At 41.6% G+C, this 21,408-nt stretch overlaps 1 protein-coding gene across 1 annotated transcript in view; it reads left to right on the forward strand.

Moving 5' to 3' along the window:
* Positions 1–21,408, forward strand: part of RFX7 (regulatory factor X7) — a 113,889-nt gene that overhangs the window by 79,746 nt on the left and 12,735 nt on the right. The window contains exons 3-5 of the mRNA XM_075857965.1: positions 7,691–7,773; positions 19,062–19,184; positions 21,286–21,402. Of these exons, the coding sequence (XP_075714080.1) occupies positions 7,691–7,773; positions 19,062–19,184; positions 21,286–21,402 (323 nt within the window). The remainder of the gene's footprint in view (positions 1–7,690; positions 7,774–19,061; positions 19,185–21,285; positions 21,403–21,408) is intronic.

Raw genomic sequence — 21,408 nt, forward strand, 5'->3', positions numbered from 1 at the left:
TTATTGGAGCCATAACTAATTTTATTTTTCATAGACGTAGCGGTATGAGGGCTGGTTTGTTGCGGGACGAGCTGTAGTTATTATTGGTACCATTTTGGGGTACATGCGACTTTTTGATCACCTTTTATCCTATTTTTTGGGATGCCAGGTAAACAAAAAAACGCAATTCTGGCACAGCTTTTTTAGTTTTTTTTTTATACAGCGTTCACCACGCATTATAAACTACATGTTAACTTTATTCTGCGGGTCAGTACGATTCCGGCGATACCTAATTTATAGCACTTTTTTATGTTTTACAACTTTTTGCACAATAAAATTACTTTTGTAAAAAGAATGTATTTTTTCTGTCGCCAAGTTGTGAGAACCATAACTTTTTAATTTTTTTGTCGACGGAGGTGTATGAGGGCTTGTTTTTTGCGGGTCAAGCTATAGTTTTTATAGGTACCATTTTTGGATACGTGCGACTTTTTGATCACTTTTTATTCTAACATTTTTTGGTGCAAAGTGACTAAAAAACAGAAACTCTGGTAACGTTTTTTACGTTTTTTTTTACGCTGTTCACCGCGTGCAATAAATAATATAATATTTTGATACCTCAGGTCGTTACGGTCGCGGCGATACCAAATACATATGGTTTATTATTATTATTCAATAATAAAGGACTTGACAAGAGTAAAAGGGGGATTGTGTTTTATTTGATTACTTGAAACTTTTATTGTTTTCAAACTTTTATTATTTCCACTTATTTTTACACTTTTTTATACTTTTTTTACACTTTTTCTCAAGTCCCACTAGGGGACTTGAAGGACCAACGGTCAGATTTTTTTTTTTCCTAATACATTGCACTACCTATGTAGTGCAATGTATTAGATCTGTCAGTCATTCACTGACAGCAAGCCGATTAGGCTTCGCCTCCCGGCGGGGCCTAATAGGCTTCCGTAATGGCAGAGCAGGAGACCATTGTGTCTCCTGTTGCCATAACAGCAGTCGCCAGTCCTGATTGCCTGTCGGGGCTGGCGATCTGCTAGTAACCGCTACGATGCAGCAATCGCTTTCGATTGCTGCATCGAAGGGGTTAATGGCAGGGATCGGAGCTAGCTCCGGTTCCTGCCGTTACAGGTGGATGTCAGCTGTACAGTACAGCTGACTTCCACCGCTGATGACGCCGGATCAGCTCCTGACCCGGCGCCATCTTGCCGGCAGCTACGGAAGCCGATCAGGCTCCGCCGCCGGGCGGATCTTGACTGGCTTCGGTGCTAGGCAGACCGGGAGGCCAGTATTAGGCCTCCGGTTGCCATTGCAGCCACCGGAACCCCGGCAATTTCATTACTGGGGTTCCGATGAGCTGCAAACACCTTAAGTGCAGCGATCGCGTTTGAGCGCTGCACTTAAGGGGTTAATGGCGGGGATCGAAGCTAATTTCGGTCCCCGCCGTTACAGCCGCATGTCAGCTGTAAGATACAGCTGAGATCCGGTGATGATGGCACCGGCTCAGCTTCTGAGCCAATCCCAAACATTCGGCGTACATGTACGGCAAGATGCGGGAAGTCAATGCTTTCCATGACGTACATGTACGGCAAATGTCGGGAAGGGGTTAAGACAATTCAGCCTAGGTCGATATGCTTTATTAGGCCATATGGATCTCAGGGTTGTCTGCCACTCAGGACCCTCTCTATGAGGCAAAGTGGAGAGCCACCCTGAAACAACAGCTCCCATTCTAGCAGTATGATCTATCATCTTAATAACCACCATATAATCCTACATTTCCCCTGCACGGGCTGTTTGACTGGTCAGAAATATCACACCTTTGCCAAGGGCCCGACCCGCGTCAATCAGGTAATCGTTGCATTTGCTCCAATATGAAAGGGGTTGTCCGTGATAAGACAAGCACTTGCGAGATGTATATTTCTATCGATATAAAAACTAAAAAAGCAGAATGACAAAACAGTGAGCAGAAGATGCAAATACTCTAGGGGCTCCAGGCTTCGTATCCCATTGTAGCAGGCAAAACAACAAGTATCAGGTAACATGCCAAAATAAGATTTAAAAAAATGAGGTTCCTTTATTCACCCATGTGCAATGTTTTAGCCCAGGGTCAGAGCACTAGTAGGGGCAGAGGGGGAAGGGAGATACATTTTGCTATGCAGGGAAAAGGTGAAATGAGGTGCCTTGTGTTATCTATGTTCAACTCTTCTACTGATCCGCCAGCGCGGTACTGCTGGGCTGCATCTGTACACAAAGACTGACTGCTCAGTAGGATAGACGAAAATAATATTAAAAAAATGAAGCATTTTGTAAGGGAAAGAAGAAGTAATCTCAGATCCGATCATAGCAGCAGAGTGCAGCTGCAATATACAGTTGACTTCCGCTGTGGATCATGCGGGCACAGCTCCTGGGCCAAACTATCTCTGTGCCATACATGTACTGCGTTTTGAACCAAGGGGTTAACATATTAAAGGGGTAGTCTGTTTTAGAAGACCCATTTTGAAGTACTCTATTTCTAAATTCTGAGTTAATGTGGGCCCTGTTTAGGATTATTTAGCCAGAGCAGAGAGCATTTTTCCTGTGGTGACACTGCAGGAGAATTGAACACATTCTGTGGGGGAACCTCATTGCTGAGGGTCTCCACAGTCGATTTATCTGTCATCAGCTTATTTTTGTGGGGCCCTTTCTCATGAATAGGAATTGTAAAAAGCAGACAATCTCTGTGGGTTTGCAACAGCACCTGACTGGAGCAGAATATTTCAGAACATTTTTATTTTCACCCTTAGGCTTTGGTAACACGGCAGCTTTGGTTACAACACAGGTCACACGACCAAGATTGCTGTGTCGTGCTGCTTGCTTCGCAAGTAATGAAAGTGAATGTGACCGTATCTTATAGATGTGGGTCCCAGGACTGGGACCGGCACTTATCTGAAGAACAAGGGTGCCTGGACCCCGTCCACTCTTGACGCCGCATTCAGTCTTTGTGGCTGGATTTATGAAAACCACATAGCTCACTGCTAATCTGTTTCCGTAACTCCCATAGAAGTGAATGGGAGTTACAGAAACGTAGTAGAGCAAGCTACGTCGTTTCTGGAACTGCTAACCTGTTTTCGGAATTCTCGTTCACTTCTCTGAAAGTTACGGAAGCCGTTAGTTATGCTGTTTTTGTAAGCTTGGCGAATTCACACAGTAACTGCCTCATCAGAGGGGGGTGGAGTCGGATGTCCCGTTCTCTATATAGGTGTGGGTCCCATCTATCGTACAATTATGGCATATCCTGTGGATATGTCATAAGGCTTCGTAGTCGACTGCACTATTGATTCCGTCAAAACGACGGAACCCTTGCACAACTGACACAAACTGAAACCATTTGCACCGGATCAGTCACCATTGAAACCTATGGTTTCCGTTTGTGTCGGTCAGGGCTCCGTTCCGACGGAACGCAGATGTGAACGAAGCCTTAGGGCCTGTTCACATCACCGTTCGCTTTCTGTTCAGGGGTTCCGTCTGAGGTTTCCGTCGGGTGAATCCTGCAACAGAAAGTCAAACTGAAACCACAGCTTCCGTTTCCGTCACCATTGACGTCAGTGGTGATAGAAACATTTCTAATGGTTTCCGTTCGTCACCATTCCAGCAGGTTTCCGTTTTAATGACTTAATCAATAGTGGAGTCGACTGCGCAATTGATTCCGTCAGAAAATGGAAACCTGCCGGAATGGTGACGAACAGAAACCATTAGCGATGTTTCAATGATATCAATGGTGACTGAAACGGAAGCTGTGGTTTCAGTTTCACTTTCCGTTGCGGGGTTCACCCGACGGAAATCTCCATTGGAAACCCGAAACGGAAAGCGAACGGTGATGTGAACAGACCCTTAGATGGAAATATGGCTGGTGTATTTAGAATTGCTATGGGGTCTACGCTTGATATTATCTCTTTCTACGTTTTGTTTAACTTTATAGAGCGTAAACAAATGAAAAGAGTCAATGTCTTGTTTTCTGAGAAAATTAAGATTTATTATAAATATGCAGTTCAGTCAAATAAAGCCTGAGTAAGGCTATGTTCACACCTGCATCGGTGTTCAGTCGTTCTGCTCCGTCAGAGGAGCAGAACAAGGAACAACGGAAGCAACGGTTCCATTGCACAACAGACACTTTAATGGGTTCCGTCGGGGTGTCCGTGATTTTACCGGACACCCCGTGAATAGTCAATAGTCAATGAATAGCGGCTCCAATTACGGCCAAAGAAGTGACAGGTCACTTCTTCTACGCGGGCGTCTATTTACGCGCCGTCATTTGACAGCGGCGCGTAAATATACGCCTCGTGTGAACAGACAAACGTCTGCCCATTGCTTTCAATGGGCAGATGTTTGTCAGCGCTATTGAGGCGCTATTTTCAGACGTAATTCTGGGCAAAAACGCCCGAATTACGTCCGTAAATAGGCCGTGTGAACATACCCTTATTTTCTATATTAATTTTTATATTTTACATACTGATACACTGTAGTTGTTCCATTTATTGTATATTATAAAAGCGATTGGATGATCGCATAGTGAAGTCCCCTAGTGGGACTAGTGAAAAAGTTTTTAAAAAAAAGTTTAATAAAGTTAATTTAAAAAAAAGTGGAAAAAAATTAAAATCCCACTTTTTCCCCTTACAAAATTTATTATTAAAAGAATAAAGTAAAAACGTTTAACAAATTTGGTATCGCCGCATCCATAACAACCCCAAATATAAAGCTATTACATAATTTAACCCGCACGGTGAACGCCGTAAAAAATAAAATATAAAACCATTAAAACATAACTGTTTTCTGTGAATCCTACCATAAAAAAAATTGCATAAAAAGTGATCAAAAGGTTGCATCTACTAAAAAATGGTACCAATAAAAACTAAAAGTCGTCCCGCAAATTTAAAGCCCTCAGACAGCTGTATCGGCCGAAAAATAAAAAAGTTATGGGTGCTCAAATATGGAGACCCAAAATCAAATAATTTAGAAAAAAAAGGGTTTTTACGGTGTAAAAGTAGCAAAACATAAAAAAATCACTACAAATTTGGTATCGTTGCAATCATAACAACCCGCTGAATAAAGTTATTGTGTTATTTATACCACGCGGTAAACGGCGTAGATTTAGGACGCAAAAAAGCGTGGTGAAATTTCAGGTTTTTCTCTATCCCCCCCCCCCCAAAAAAGATAAACTTAATCGATAAATTATTATGTGTACCCCAAAATAGTGCGATTAAAAAATACAACTTGTCCCGCAAAAAACAAGAACTTATACAGCTATGTCGACGCAAAAATAAAAAAGTTAAAGCTCTTGGAATGCGACGATGGAAAAACTTAAAAAATAGCTTGGTAATTAAGGTTTAAAATAGGCTTGTCATTAAGGGGTTAAACAGATTAGAAACATAACATAGAATTTAGTGATAAATAAGAAGTCTCTTTGGCCCCATGCATACAAACGTATTTTTGCAGCCGCAATTCGCCCACAAATCTGCGGGTGAATTGCGGCCCCATTCATTTCAATGGTCCCATGCACACGACCGTGGTTTCCACGATCCCTGCATTGCCCAGGAGTCTGGACCGCAAAAAGATAAGACATGTCTTATTACGGCTGTGTTTTGTGGTCCAGGCTCATAGAAATGAATGCACGCAACAATGTGCACGGCACGTGATTTGCGGGTGACACTCCGCGGCCGTCTGAGCCACAAGTGATGGCCCGTGCACATCACTACGGTCATGTGCATGAGGCCTTTTTAAAAGTAAATGTTTGGATATAATGGAAAGCGCTGCTCGTAGGAAATAAGAAGTAAAACAATTTATTAATTTTAATGCATGGCAACGCGTTTCGACACAGAACATGTGTCTTCATCAGGCCAAGGAGAACAAACAGCATAAGGCTGGATTCACACGAGCACATTACGTCCGTAATGGACGGAACGTATTTCGGCCATTAATCCCGGACCGAACACACTGCAGGGAGCCGGGCTCCTAGCATCATAGTTATGTACGATGCTAGGAAACCCTGCCTCGCTGCAGGACAACTGTCCCGTACTGTAATCATGTTTTCAGTACGGGACAGTTGTCCTGCAGCGAGGCAGGGACTCCTAGCATCGTACATAACTATGATGCTAGGAGCCTGGCTCCCTGCACTGTGTTCGGTCCGGGATTAGTGGCCGAAATACGTTCCGTCCATTACGGACGTAATGTGCTCGTGTGAATTCAGCCTAAGTGACATCTTATATATACCCATCTAAAACAGATTTCCACAATTCTATAACAACCAGAAAGACCCGCCAAAACAGATTTTTTTTAAAAAGTGCAACTGTCAAATGACGTCATCAGGGAACGGATGTTAATTCAAAATACATAGATAAAATATAAACAAAGTAATTTGTACTGTGTTAATTTGGGAGTTACATTAAAACTAAATAAAATAAACACTAAAATGCGGAGGTACAAAATGTCCCGTTAAGGACCGAGGAGAAAGAGACACATGGGTTCACTGTGCGTTAGAAATGAAGTGTTGACTTTATTCGGCGGATCTATACGAATATGGCGATACCAAATATACACTCCTCAACATTGAAATTGCAACACCAAGAAGGACAAGCCTTAAGGTTATGCAAATCGAGGCAGTAGCAGGTGTCGCTAAGATCTGCAAATTTTCAAGCACCTAGCTCCAATCTGTGGCATGTGGGAGGGACATAAAAGCCAAATTGAAATCTAAGTTTCTCAGCCGCATGAAACCTCAAAAATTGGATCAAGTGGTGTGGGATGACTGTGCGATGCCTCCTGTTCTTCGACGTGCCAGTTATCACCACTTGTCGCAAACTGAGGGGGACAAAATCCTTGAACTGAGAGACCCTGGTTTATTACTTCGGCAGATAGCTACGTGCCTAGACCGAGTTGTCAGCACTGTTCAACGTTGCGTGTCCCGGTAGTTGGGAGAACAACAACAAACGGGAATCACCGCAAGAGGAAGCAAATAGGATTTCTCCATGTTTCATCTGGAAGGAGTGGGAAATAGCTAAAAAGGCCATGCCTTAGTTTTGTAAGGTGTCAACTGCAGTCAGAACAGTAAGGGTATGTTCACACGGCTTATTTTCGGCCGTTTTTTGGGCCATAAATGGCCGAAAAGTCGACAGAACGCCTCCAAACATCTGCCCTTTTCCCCACGCTGAATGTACTTGGGTTCGCAAATCGTCAAGATTGGCTCCTGGCAGCTCCCTTCGCAATAGCCAACCAATAATGTCCCAGATGTGCACGATGGGAGACAAGTCCGGAAACATTGTAGGCCATTACAGTACGTTTAGGCCACACACGCTGCTCACGCTGCGCACCTTGTCGCCCATTGAAGTCTATGGGTGCATGAAAACCACGGACAGCACACGGACGACATCACTGTCGTCAAATGTTTTACGCATCCTTTACAAAGAAATGCACAGAAATGGAAAAAAAGACGCAACGCACGTTGATGGCACACGGACATGAACTGCTGGAAATACGCAGCGTTTTTGCTCGCGAAAATCGGACACGCTAGTGAAAATGTAGCCTAAGGTGCAGTGTTCTGTTTATTAATATGAATAGAATTTGAAAAAAAATGCATATATTTGATATTTATTTTACCTTCTCAAATTTTGTGTTGAATATGTTTTTATTATTTGTTTTTAACTTTTGGCTTCGTTTTTTTTTCTTTGTTTAGCAAGAAGTTGAGAAGTTTACAGATCTTGAGAAACTCTACCTCTACCTCCAACTGCCTTCTGGTCCTAGCAATGTGGAGAAAAGGTATGTGCCCATTTTTAAACATTTGTAGACATAAATAAAATGTCAGAACATGACAAAAGTGTTCACTTAAGCAGCCGTAAATGCTAAGGGTTATTGTTATTTTGCTTTGGCCTTTTGACAAACTTTTAAAAGAGAGTTTCTGACATTTTATCTAGCTAATGTGCTTGAATCTTTTTTATGTTGCCAATTCTTTTTTTTTTTTTTCTGGGGAACACAGAAAAAAAAATTTCGATTAAAGAGGCTCTGTCACCACATTATAAGTGCCCTATCTCCTACATAAGGAGATGGGCGCTATAATGTAGATGACCGTAATGATTTTTCTTTAAAAAACATTTTTGATTTATGCTAATGAGTTTCTTAATGCCCAAGTGGGCGTGTTTTTACTTTAGACCAAGTGGGCGTTGTACAGAGGAGTGTATGACGCTGACCAATCAGCGTCATGCAATCCTCTCCATTCATTTAATCAACGCTTAGGGATCCTTTTAGATCGCTATGTGCTGTTTTATACTAACACATTAACGATACTGAAGTGTTTAGACAGTGAATAGACATTCCACGGGATGTCTATTCACAATCTCTGCACTTCGTTACTGTTTCTGTGGTAGTTACAGCAGAGCAAAGCGTAATCTCGTTGTAACCTGTCATCTACAGCATAATCTCGCGGGATTACGCTTTGATCTGCTGTAACTACCACAGAAAGAGTAACGAAGTGCAGAGATTGTGAATAGACATCCCGTGGAATGTCTATTCACTGTCTAAACACTTCTGTATCGTTAATGTGTTAGTATAAGACAGAACATAGCAATCTAAAAGTATCCCTATGCTCTGACTAAATGAATGGAGAGGAGTGCATGGCGCTGATTGGTCAGCGTCATACACTCCCCTGTACAACACCCACTTGGTCTAAAGTAAAACACGCCCACTTGGGCATTAAGAAACTCATTAGCATAAAGCTAAAATCGCTAGTAAACTGGTGAAAACAGATCGTTTTTTTTTTAAATAAAAAGCACTGCGGTCACCTACATTATAGCGCCGATCTCCTTATGTAGGAGGGCACTTATGTGGTGACAGAGCCTCTTTAAAGTTGATTTATGTTGGCAATTCTTAGGTCTTGTTCACATCTGTGTTGGGGTCCCGTTCTGACGTTCCGTCTGAGCTTTCTGTCAGAACGGGACCCTGAACAGACACAAACGGAAATCAGAGGTTCGGTCCGGTGCACAACAGAGAAAAACGGAAACCATGGGCACCGCATCCGTCACCATTGAAATCAATGGTGATGGAAACCGTTTGTGTCTGTTCAGGGTGCCGTTCTGATGGAAACCTCAGACGGAACGTCAGAACGGGACCCCAACGCAGATGTGAACGAGGCCTTATCTATGGCAATAAGGAGCGTAGTGGGCACCACAAACTGATATTGGAAGAGTGCCAGTCAACGTGCAATAGATATAGAGAATAAACCTAAAAGCACTCCAAAGATACTCGACTGTGTTGATAGTATATGTGCTGCCAAGTCCACGTGCAATAAACATGTAAAAGATTGGTAAAGCAAGGACACACATATAGCAGACTGCACATCTAAATATGAATGGAATCACTTTATCACAATAAAAAAAATGCAAAGTATAAAGCAAACAGACAAAATCTGTAAACACTTATCTATGGGACATATACTACCTGGCATATATTATCTATTGTAAAAAATATGTAAAATTTGGCGCACTCCATAGTTGCGCTAAAGGGGTGTGGTTTATCTAAAGGGGACAGGGCCTCTGCCAGACCAGAAGATTTATCATAATTTACGCCAGAACCTTGCATAAGTTATGGTGCATATTTGCACCTGATCATAGCTGGCGTAGATTTGCATTTTTGTCATGCGGACATTGAAAGATGTGCAAATCATATCAAAAGGTGTGCAACCTCTTAATAGATTTGGTGAATTTTCCGCCAAAGTAAATGAGTTTAAAACTAACATTTGAAACGCTAGTCTTAATATGTTAACCCCAGTGTTTTATCCACAAGTCTCTGCTGCTACTTAAGAAATGGTAGATCAAATAATTATTTATTAGAAAACGTGAAGGACTCCTAATGAATAACGTTACCCTGTAACGAAGAGCGACAGATCTATCCGTCACTCTGATCAAGTAGGTACTGCCAGTGTACCCACGCAATCAGCGGCAGGAGCACGGCTGTTATACACAGCCTTGCTCCTGCTCCAACTGACGGAATCGAAGCGCTCTCCGATTTCTACAGTTTAACCCATTAGATGCCACTGTCAATAGTGACAGCGGCATCTAATGCGTTAGGGTGACTGAGGGTGCTCCCTCCCCGTCAATCGGCAGCCCCTCAACGACACTGCAGGGCGCCGATCGGTTTCCATGGCAGCCAGGGGCCTAACAAAGGCCCCCAGGTCTGCCTTCAGCAACTGCATATTAGGCCATGCTAGAGGCATAGCCTAATAGATTGCCTGTCAGTTTTCCACAGTTTTTCCCATAAAAATAGTTCATCAATAAGTCTCATGTACCCCAAAATACTACCAATGAAAACTACACTTTGTCCCGCAAAAAACAAGCCCACATATGGCTACATAGACGGAAGAATCAAAGAGGCTCTGTCACCAGATTCTCAATCCCTATCTCCTATTGCATGTGATCGGCGCTGCAATGTAGAGAACAGTACTTTTTTTTTTTTTTTAAACGTTAATTTTTGGCCAAGTTATGAGCTATTTTATATATATATGCAAATGAGCTTTGAAATGGACAACTGGGCGTGTTTTTTTTCGTATGTCCAACTGGGCGTGTATTGTGTTTTTAACTGGGCGTGTTTACTTGTTTTACTAACTGGGCGTTGTGAATAGAAGTGTATGATGCTGACGAATCAGTGACCAATCAGCATCATGCACTCCTCTCCATTCATTTACACAGCACATAGTGTTCTTACTAGAACGATGTGCAGCCACATACACAAGTGTCCTGATAATGAATACACATGAACTCCAGCCTGGACGTCATGTGTATTCACAATCCTGACACTTCTGAATCTTTTCTGTGAGATTCCAGCAAGCCACGCGTAATCTCGCGAGATTACGAGGTAAACGAGATTTCGTTTCCCTTGCTGGAAATCTCACAGAAAAGATTCAGAAGTGTCAGGATTGTGAATACACATGACGTCCAGGCTGGAGGTCGTGTGTATTCATTATCAGGACACGTGTGTATGTTGCTGCACATCGTTCTAGTAAGAACACTATGTGCTGTGTAAATGAATGGAGAGGAGTGTATTATGCCGATTGGTCACTGATTGGTCAGCGTCATACACTTCTATTCACAACGCCCAGTTAGTAAAACAAGTAAACACGCCCAGTTAAAAACACAATACACGCCCAGTTGGACATACGAAAAAAAACACGCCCAGTTGTCCATTTCAAAGCTCATTTGCATATATATATAAAATAGCTCATAACTTGGCCAAAAATGAACGTTTTTCAAAAAAACAAAACGTTACTGTTCTCTACATTGCAGCGCCGATCACATGCAATAGGAGATAGGGCTTTGAGAATCTGGTGACAGAGCCTCTTTAACCTCTTCCCGCGCTGCTCCGCAATAGTACGTCCTGCAGAGGGGTTAGTTCCCGCATCCAGACGTACTATTGCGGAGTAGTTCCCGGCGCACACTGTCCTAACGGACAGTGTCCGGGAACCGGGAGGTCAGCTGTCCCCGACAGCTGACACTCCAGCCTTGCTGGTCAGCGGACCATCGCCGCTGATTTCGGCAATTAACCCCATAAATGCGGCGACAGATTGCCGTTGCCGCATTTAAGTGGTTTGAAGCACATCGGCAGCCCCCACGAAGTGATTGTGGGGGCTACCGATGCTTGTCACGGCAATCGGAGGTCAGACAATGACCTCCGGGTTGCCATGTACGGAAGCCTCGGAGGAGCAGCCTCCTGCCGGTCCTCCGAGACTTCCTGTCAGTGTGACTGTCACGTCACAATGACAGTTAGAGTGCATTACACTACACACGTAGTGTAATGTACTCCAGCAGCGATCAAAGCTGCAAGACTAAGTGTACCCTAGTGGGACAAGTGAAAAAAGTAAAAAAAAGTAATAAAAATGTGTAAAAATAAAAGTTATAAGTGACACTGCATTTTTTTTCTATAATAGGTCTTTCATTATAGGAAAAAAATGAACACGTTAAAAAAAGTACACATATCTGGTATCACCGCGTTCGTAACGACCCCAACTATAAAACTATAATGTTATTTTTCCAGCACGATGAACACCCCAAAAAAAATCAATAAAAAACTACACCAGAATCGCTATTTTTTGGTCACCACCCCTCCCAAAATAGAGAATAAAAAGTGATCAAAAAGTCGCATGTACCCGAAAATAATACCGATAAAAACTACAACCCGTCCCGCAAAAAAACAAGCCCTTACACCGCTTTTTTGACTGAAAAATAAAAAAGTTACGGCTCTCAGAATATGGTGACAGAAAATAAATTATTTTCTAAATAAGTTATTTTATTGCGCAAACGCTGCAGAACATAAAAAAACCTATATACGTATGGTATCGCCGTAATCGTACCGACCCGCAGAATAAAATATAATGGTCATTTATAGTGCACGGTGAACGCCGCAAAAAATAAATGAAAAAATATTGTCAGAATTGCTTGTTTTTGGTCACCCGGCTTGCAAAAAAATGTAATAAAAAGTGATCAAAAAAATGGCATGTACCCCAAAATGGTACCAATGAAAAGTACAGTGCAGTGTTTTCTAAAAGCGGGTAACATCCGACACCATTTATCAGTGCGACACCGGCCACAGATCTTTGAATTATTATTTATTTACCGCCTTATTATACCCTCTTTTTATGCCCTGATGTACTCAGCACAGATTACACATACCCCCAAATTATAAACTGAAATACCACCAAAACCCCAAACAGAAAAACTACCAAGCAAAATCTGCGCTCCAAAAGCAAAATGGCGCTCCCTCCCTTCTGAGCCCTGCAGCGTGCCCAAACAGCAGTTTGTGCCCACATATATGGCATCGCCATATCCGGGAGGACCCGCTTAACGCTTTATGAGGTATTTGTCTTCAGGGGCACAAACTGGGCGTGACATATTATGCACTAAAATGGCATATCAGTGGAAAATTGCAATATTCACACCACCCGCTGTGCATTAACCCCTTTGAGCACTATGACTTAATAGCACGTCATGGTGCGGGGGTGATGTATGGAGCGGGCTCACGTGCTGAGCCCACTCCATACGCTGCGGGTATTAGCTGTGTATTCCAGCTGACACCCGGGACTAACGGACAGCAACAGCGATCGCGCTGTTACAGGAGTCTGTAAAAATAACAATATACTGCAATACATTAGTATTGCAGTATATTGTACCCGCCGATCCAATGATCGCTGGTACAAGCCCCCTAAGGGGACTAATAAAATGTGTAGAAGAGTTAAAGTTATTAGTAGTGAGAAAGAAAAAAGTTTAAAGTTAAAAAAAAAAACTTTTCCCATTTTTTTTTCAAAAGTAATGTAAAAAAATAAACAGAATTGATATCGCTACGTCCATAAAAAGGCCGAACTATTACAATATACCGTTATTTAACTCGCACGGTGAACACCGTAAAAAACTTAAATAATTTAAACCGCCAAAATCGCTGAAGTTTTCGTTTTTACCGCACGGCGAAAGCTGTAAAAACGAAAACCCCAAAAAATGGAATCAGATTTTTTTCCTATATTCCTATATTTTCCTATTTTTTTTTCAGTTTCCCAGTACTTTTTATGGCACTTTAAATGGTATCAATAGAAACTACAATTCCTCCCGCAAGAAATAAGCCTTCACACCACTCTACTGACAGAAAAAGAAAAAAGTTATGGCTCTTGGAAGGCGGGGAGTGAAAAATGAAAATAAGAAAGCAAAAAATGGATCAGTCCTGAAAGGGTTAATTCATTTCTAATGAAAAAAATGTATGACCCCATGTGGGGTATTTCCGTACCCGGGAGAAATAGCTTTACAAAAATTGGTTGTTTATTTCTCCTTTATCCCTTGTGAAAATGAGAAAATGCAACATTTTAGTGGAAAAAAATTGTGATATTAATTTTCTCCGCCTAATTCTAATAAATTCTGCAAAAGACCTGTGGAGTCTAAATGCTCACTATACCCCTAGAAAAATTCCTTGAGGGGTGTTTCCAAAATGGGGTAACTTGGGGGGCTTCCACTGTTTTGGTCCCTCCAGGGCGTTGCAAACGCGGCACCGAAAAGCAATCCAGCAAAATCCGTGCTCCAAAATCCAAATGGCGCTACTTCCCTTCTGAGAGCTGCCATGGGTCCAATCAGCAGTTTATTACCACATATGGGGTATTGCCGTAATCAGGAGAAAATGCTTTACAAATGTTGTTGTTATTTTTTCCTTTATTCCTTGTAAAAATGTAAAATTTCTATGCTTTTTCAGAAAAAAAGTTGATTTTCATCTTCACTGCCTAATTCCACTAAATTCTGCAAAAAACCTGTGTGGTCAAAATGCTAACTATACCCCTAGATAAATTCCTTGAGAGGTGTAGTTTCCAAAATGGGGTCACTTTTGGGGGGTTTCCCCTGTTTTGGTCGCTCCAGGGCGTTGCAAACGCGACATGGCACCGAAAACCAAACCAGCAAAATCCGTGCTCCAAAATCCAAATGGCGCTCCTTCCCTTCTGAGCCTTGCTGTGGGTCCAATCATCAGTTTATTACCACATATGGGACATTGCCCGTAATCAGGAGACATTGGTTTACAAATGTTGGGGTGATTTTCTTCATTATTCCTTGTAAATATTTCAGATTTTAATTTTTACAGACTAATTCTGATAAATTTAGCGAAAAACCTGTGCAGTCAAAATGCTAACTATACACCTAGATAAATTTCTTGAGGGGTGTAGTTTCCAAAATGGGGTAACTTTCGGGGTGTTTCCACTGTTTTGGCACCACAAGACCTCTTCAAACCTGACATGGTGCCTAAAATATATTCTAAAATAAAGGAGGCCCAAAATCCACTAGGTGCTCCTTTGCTTCTGAGGCCGGTGCTTCAGTCCATTATCACACTAGGGCTACATGTGGGATATTTCTAAAAACTGCAGAATCTGGGCAATAAATATTGAGTTGCATTTCTCTGGTAAAACCTTCTGTGTTACAAAAAAAAATGTATTAGAAATTAATTTCGGCAAAAAAAAGAAAATTTGTACATTTCACCTCTACTTTGCTTTAATTCCTGTGAAACGCCTAAAGGGTTAAAACACTTTGTGAATGCTGATTCGAATACCTTGAGGGTTGCAGTTTTCAAAATGGGGTGACTTCTGGGGATTTTCTAATATATAAGGCCCTCAAAGCCACCTCAGATCTTAACTAGTCCCTGAAAATATAGCCTTATGAAATTTTCTTTAAAATATGAGAAATTGCTGCTAAAGTTCTAAGCTTTGTAACGTCCTAGAAAAATAAAAGGACGTTCAAAAAACGATGCAAACATAAAGTACACATATGGGAAATGTTAACTAGTAACTATTTTGTGTGGTATTACTATCTGTTTTACAAGCAGATACGTTTAAATTTAGAAAAATGCTAATTTTTACAAATTTTTTCTAAATTGTGGTGTTTTTCAGAAATAAATACCAAAATTATCGACAAAATTTTTTCACTAACATAAAGTACAACATGTCACGAGAAAACAATCTCAGAATCGCTTGGATAGGTAAAAGCATTCCAACTTTATTACCAAATAAAGTAACACATGTCAGATTTGAAAAAATTGGCTGGGTCCTCAAGGCCAAAACAGGCTGGGTCCTGAAGGGGTTAAGTTACAGCTCTTAAAGGGAATGTGTTGCCAGAAAAACATGTTGTTTTTTTTTTAATTAAACATTTAGTGTGTGGGTGATTAAACATTGTTCTAATTTTTTTTTATTTTTTTCACGAGTCAGGAAATATTATAAATTGGATTCAATTTATAATATTTCCCAGCACTGGTCACTAGATGGAGCAATTCCCAAAATTGCAGCATTGCATGTGGTAAAGCAACCACATTGCTTTATGCTGCAAAATTGGGAAAAAATCCCTCGCTCTAGTGAGCTCTCAGAATCCCCCCCCCCCCCCTCCTTTAACCTGGCTAGTGCCGGGAGAAACGAGGGGTTTGAACGGTCTAACCTCCTACACTGTGTGTCGCCATTTTTTGAGCTAACACACAGTGTAGAAGGTTTACATACAGTAGTAAACGTACACAAACACGAACATACATAGAAATCTCTTACCTGCTCCTGCCGCCGCGGCTCCTTCCGGCCCGTCCGCTCCGTCTGCTGCCGCTGGTCCAAGTGCACAAGTCCGGAAGCCGCGACCGGAAGTAGTAATCTTACTGTCCGGCCGCGACTTCCGGTCCACAGGAAAATGGCGCCGGACGGCGCGCATTTCAAATTGGACTGTGTGGGAGCGGTGCATGCGCAGTTCCCACACAGACGGCGTACATGTTAGTGGATGGAACGGGCCCCGTTCGCAGTCCCTATGGGACTGTGGCTGCCGTATTCCATGTCTGTATGTGTCGTTAATCGACACATACAGAAATGGAAAAAAAAATGGCAGCCCCCATAGGGAAGAAAAAGTGTAAAAATAAGAAAAAGTAAAACACAAACACACAAATAAATATAAACGTTTTTAATAAAGCACTAACATCTTTAACATATTTAAAAAAAAATTGTGATGACACTGTTCCTTTAAGGGGGTTGAACAGGCTTAAAATTAGGGTATGCTTTTTTTTTCTACAAACAGCACCACATTTGTCCATAAGCTGTGTCTGGTGTTGCAGCTCAGCCCCATTCGAGTAAATATGGCTGAACTGCAAGACCAAAAATGGCGCTGTTTCCGGTAAAAAGTGCCACTTTTTCTGAAATAAAGCAGACCCTGTTTCTAAACCTGGAGAACCGTTTAAGTTTTGCATGCCTGTTGAAGAGTTTAGCGTAGGATGCGGAACTATTCTAAGTTGTACCTGCTGTTGTTCTCAACCACTTCTAATGAAGAAAGTGGTACGTTTGTTGTGTATTTAAAGAGGCATGGACTCGCGGGACAGGGATGTAATATTACCACTTTACAAAGCATTAGTGAGGCCTCATCTAGAATATGCAGTCCAGTTCTGGGCTCCAGTTCATAGAAAGGATGCCCTGGAGTTGGGAAAAATACAAAGAAGAGCGACGAAGCTAATAAGGGGCATGGAGAATCTAAGTTATGAGGAAAGATTAAAAGAATTAGACCTATTTAGCCTGGAAAAAAGACGACTAAGGGGGGGACATGATTAATTTATATAAATATATGAATGGCACATACAAAAAATATGGTGAAATCCTGATCCATGTAAAACCCCCTCAAAAACAAGGGGGCACTCCCTCCGTCTGGAGAAAAAAAGGTTCAACCTGCAGAGACGACAAGCCTTCTTTACTGTGAGAACGGTGAATCTATGGAATAGTCACCGCAGGAGCTGTCACAGCAGGGACAGTAGATGGCTCTAAGAAAGGCTTAGATCATTTCCTAGAACAAAAAAATATTAGCTGCTATGTGTAGAAATGTTTCCCTTCCCTTTTCCCATCCCTTGGTTGAACTTGATGGACGTGTGTCTTTTTACAACCGTACAAACTATGTAACTATGTAAAGAACCTGCCGCTGAATTTTAATGTTAAAAAGGGAAAAAAAGGATTTTTTACGCAATATGCTTTTCTTGTATTGAAAAGTGTAGTTTAATGCTTCCCAATACAGTTGAGAGCCAAGCCATACTTATGCCACTCTTTAGGAGAACTCTGTGGATGCGTCACTCAAATTTCGAGTTCTTTCCGATGCATATGCTGGACGTACACACCAAATGTCATTGATTGCAACTTTTTTCAACACCAGTTTATAAATAATATGGGTCAGAAAAGTGGTGATTGAGTTGTATAAATGTTACGTGATTTAGTTGCATGGATAACTCTCACCTAATGTGTATCATATTAGAACAATGGTCCGTGATCAAGTTATGATGTATATGCTATACAGAGATCAACTGGAATCTACACATTAGCCTCAACATTTTACTTTGTGTTCTTAACCTATAGGCATTTTAATAGACTTCTCCGTCTTACTCCCTTTACTAATGTGGTTTTCAGGTGGCGTGTTCCCCTGAACTAGATGGCTGTGTTATTGTACTTTTTAAATATCCAGCCAGTCACTTAACGGGAACCTGCCACCAGCATTTCACCTATTAAACCAGCAGTACCTGGTGGAAGTGGGGGAATAATAATTTTTATGTAACCTAGAATTGTCTTCTAAGTAGGCTCTGTACCTTCAGTATTCCGTTTTTTAGTGTTCCCGTGCCGTATGTTAAAGAGCATGAGTCATATCTTCATTCCTAAAGGCTTTCCGAGTTAACCCCACCTCCTTGTGTTTGATTGACAGCTCCTCGCCTCCCCCCAGCACACACAAAATTCTGTGCTTGCACATCGACGTCCTATTCTAGTGTGCGCACAACAGGAAATCATAGTGGCACCTGGGCAGTAACTAGATTTGAGACCTAGACGAAGCAGGGAAGGGTGTCGGACCGTACGTGACGGGCACAGACGAGATTTCGGCATTCAGGGCGAGACCGTTTTCGGCAATGGGTGGGCATAGGGAAGAGGAACGAACGAGAGTACCGGATTATTAGAATAAGGGGCGCAAATTTTTGCAGACCGTTATTTACGATCGGAGAAGGAAATGGTTTAGGAGAGGGGATGACGGCAATGAACTTTTGACAGCAGCGGCCCGCGAGGACTGAGTAGAGTTCAATAGGTGAAATGCTGGTGACAGGTTCCCTTTAAGGGTTATATGCCAAATATAGGTTTATTTTTGCAAAAAACATTGTTACTGGTGGATGCGGAACAGCCTTCTAAATCACCTGCATTCAAATGTAAGAAGCACATCTGAGAGTCTTTCTTTATTATTTTAAAGCCACTGGCAAAGCTATTGAGAACAGTATCTTGGCAGCATTCAACTAGCATACGACTTCCAGCATTTTAATAAGTCCTAGGTCTAGCCAGACTGCTTTATTTGTCTTGCTGAATTATTTATGTACTGATTTATGGATGACTTGTTAATTTTGGTTGGTTACTCAATGTTTACCTATTTACTTCCGTACTATTCACTGACAGTAATGGGTATTTTGCTTACCTAACTGCACAAAGAAGTTTTACGTAAAATAAAATGCCTGATGTTCACACATTTACTGATTTATTTATATATTTTCTTTAAACTTTTCTTTCTTAGTGATCAGAGCTCACTGTCATCTAGTCGAGCTCAGCAAACGCATGCATTCTCCTGGATTCGGAATACCTTAGAGGAACACCCAGAGACTTCTCTGCCAAAGCAGGAGGTTTATGATGAGTATAAGTAAGTACAGGGCATGCATCTTACTCTTGTGTTGATTTATGATTAGTATGGCTTTGCTTGGAATATGGAAGGAATCCAGAGTGTCCAGGGGAAACAATTCTATGTTCCAATTTTCCAGACTCTGTTATTGTTCCAATATCAAGACAGCATAGCAATTGTGATTGATTTACCTTTCCCACTTATAGGCCTCATACACACGACCATAGCCATGTGCACAGCTGTGATTTTCGGGCCGGACAGCTGCGGAGTGTCGCCCGTGGACCGCCCGCAAATCTTGGGTCGTGCACATGTCCGTGTGCATTAATTTGTATGAGCCTGGACCATAAAATGAGGCTGTAATAAGACATGTCCGTTCTTTTTGCGGTCCAAGCTCCTGGGCCATGCACAGACCGTGGAAACCACGGTCGTGTGCATTGGCCCATTGAAATGAATGGGGCCGCAATTCACCTGCAGATTCTACAAAAATAGAATCCAGCAGGACAGGCTTAAATGAAAGGGGGTGCAAGCCTTAGGGAACTGACCCCTGTCCCTCTAGACAAGAAGCAGTAAATAGGCAGCACTCACAGAGGCTTATAGTGAAAATAGAGGGTGCTTTATTGACCCCAAAAGTGCGACGTTTCGGCTCACACAACCTGAGCCTTTCTCAAGCTTGAGATATATATATATATATATATATATATATATATATATATATATACATGGTATTAGGCATCTGATTAATGTGTTTTGGTTTCAGTATCAAATATATGCTGATGGTACACAAATATATATCTGTCCTTTCCAGATTTCCCATCTCATATTACTCTCTCGCAGCTGTCTTGTTTTTATATTCACTCTGTTTAAAGCTCAAGGTTGGTTAAACAAGCTTGTAAATGTACTCCATCCTTTCAAACCACCGCTCAAAATTGAAATTAGCCCTGCTTTTTTCCATCGATATCAACACCTTCTCTCCTCATTCTGGTGCATTCGGATACCTGCAATCTTAGACCTGGAGACATCCACATCTCTAGTCTTTCCATACATGAGCAGAGCTCATTTACTACATGGCATTCCAGGTTACTGTTATGGTGTATTCACACGAGTGGGATTTGCCATACCAAATCATGTTCAACTTGGAGCAGATCTTTGGACAGATTTGCTGCTATGGAGAACGGCAGAGGGAGGGGCTAAAAAATAAATATATACACTCATTCCTTGGCGCTACTATAGCAACACATCCCTGCTACCCCAGCTGGTCTTTGTGCAGTCAGCCTTCTGGTAAGCAATTTGGTTCATTGTAACTGCATTGTGATTGACTGCTCCAGTCACATGGGCACAAAACATCCCAGGAGGCTGGCATCACTACAGGGGCACCAGGGGAGTAGAGTAGGGTCCTTTTTTTATTTAAAAAAAAAAATTCTGCATATACACAGCTCATGTGCAACAGAAATCTGCGACATTTGGTATTTCCTGCATATTTGGATTTCTCCATAGAGCTCAATGGGGAAAAACTGCCACAAATACGCAACCATTCAGCAGCATAAATTGACATGCTGCTGACTAAAAAATGTAATCAAATTTGCACAGAAATCTGCAGCGTGTAGATGGGATTTTTAAAATCTCATCCACTTTGCTGCTGCTGTAATACGCTGCGGATTATAAATTAGAATGTTCTTAGTGTCCGCTTTAATACGATGGATTCCATTTTTTTGATCTTTGTATGGGTTATAGTACCCCAATTTCTCCATTTGAACATCAGTAGTCCCTAAAGGTATTTTTTTAAGTTAAAGACCTCTGTCGTCATAACAGATACCCTTGAATTAGAGCCTATACCACTTGTAAAATGCCGCTAATGCCACTTGGTGGTTGTACATTTAGAAGATTTATCTAAAACTTCACAGGGAAATTCGTAAGATAATTGCACTAAGCTTTGATGTGGGAACCGTGACACTCATGGTGACTGAAGATTTTCTTCCCTACACAATAGATTAGTATATAGCTATGACTAGTCAAGCAGTAGTATCTCAACTAGAGTCTGCATGCCATTTCATGGTCTTAACTAGGTATTTATCGAACACTATTGTATTACTTATATCAATGGTATTATTTTAATGTCTTTCAGGAGCTATTGTGACAATCTTGGCTATCACCCACTAAGTGCTGCTGACTTTGGAAAGATTATGAAAAATGTATTTCCAAACATGAAGGCACGTCGCCTGGGCACAAGAGGAAAATCAAAATATCC

Source organism: Rhinoderma darwinii, chromosome 3 (assembly GCF_050947455.1).
Source record: "Rhinoderma darwinii isolate aRhiDar2 chromosome 3, aRhiDar2.hap1, whole genome shotgun sequence".
NCBI lineage: Eukaryota > Metazoa > Chordata > Amphibia > Anura > Rhinodermatidae > Rhinoderma > Rhinoderma darwinii.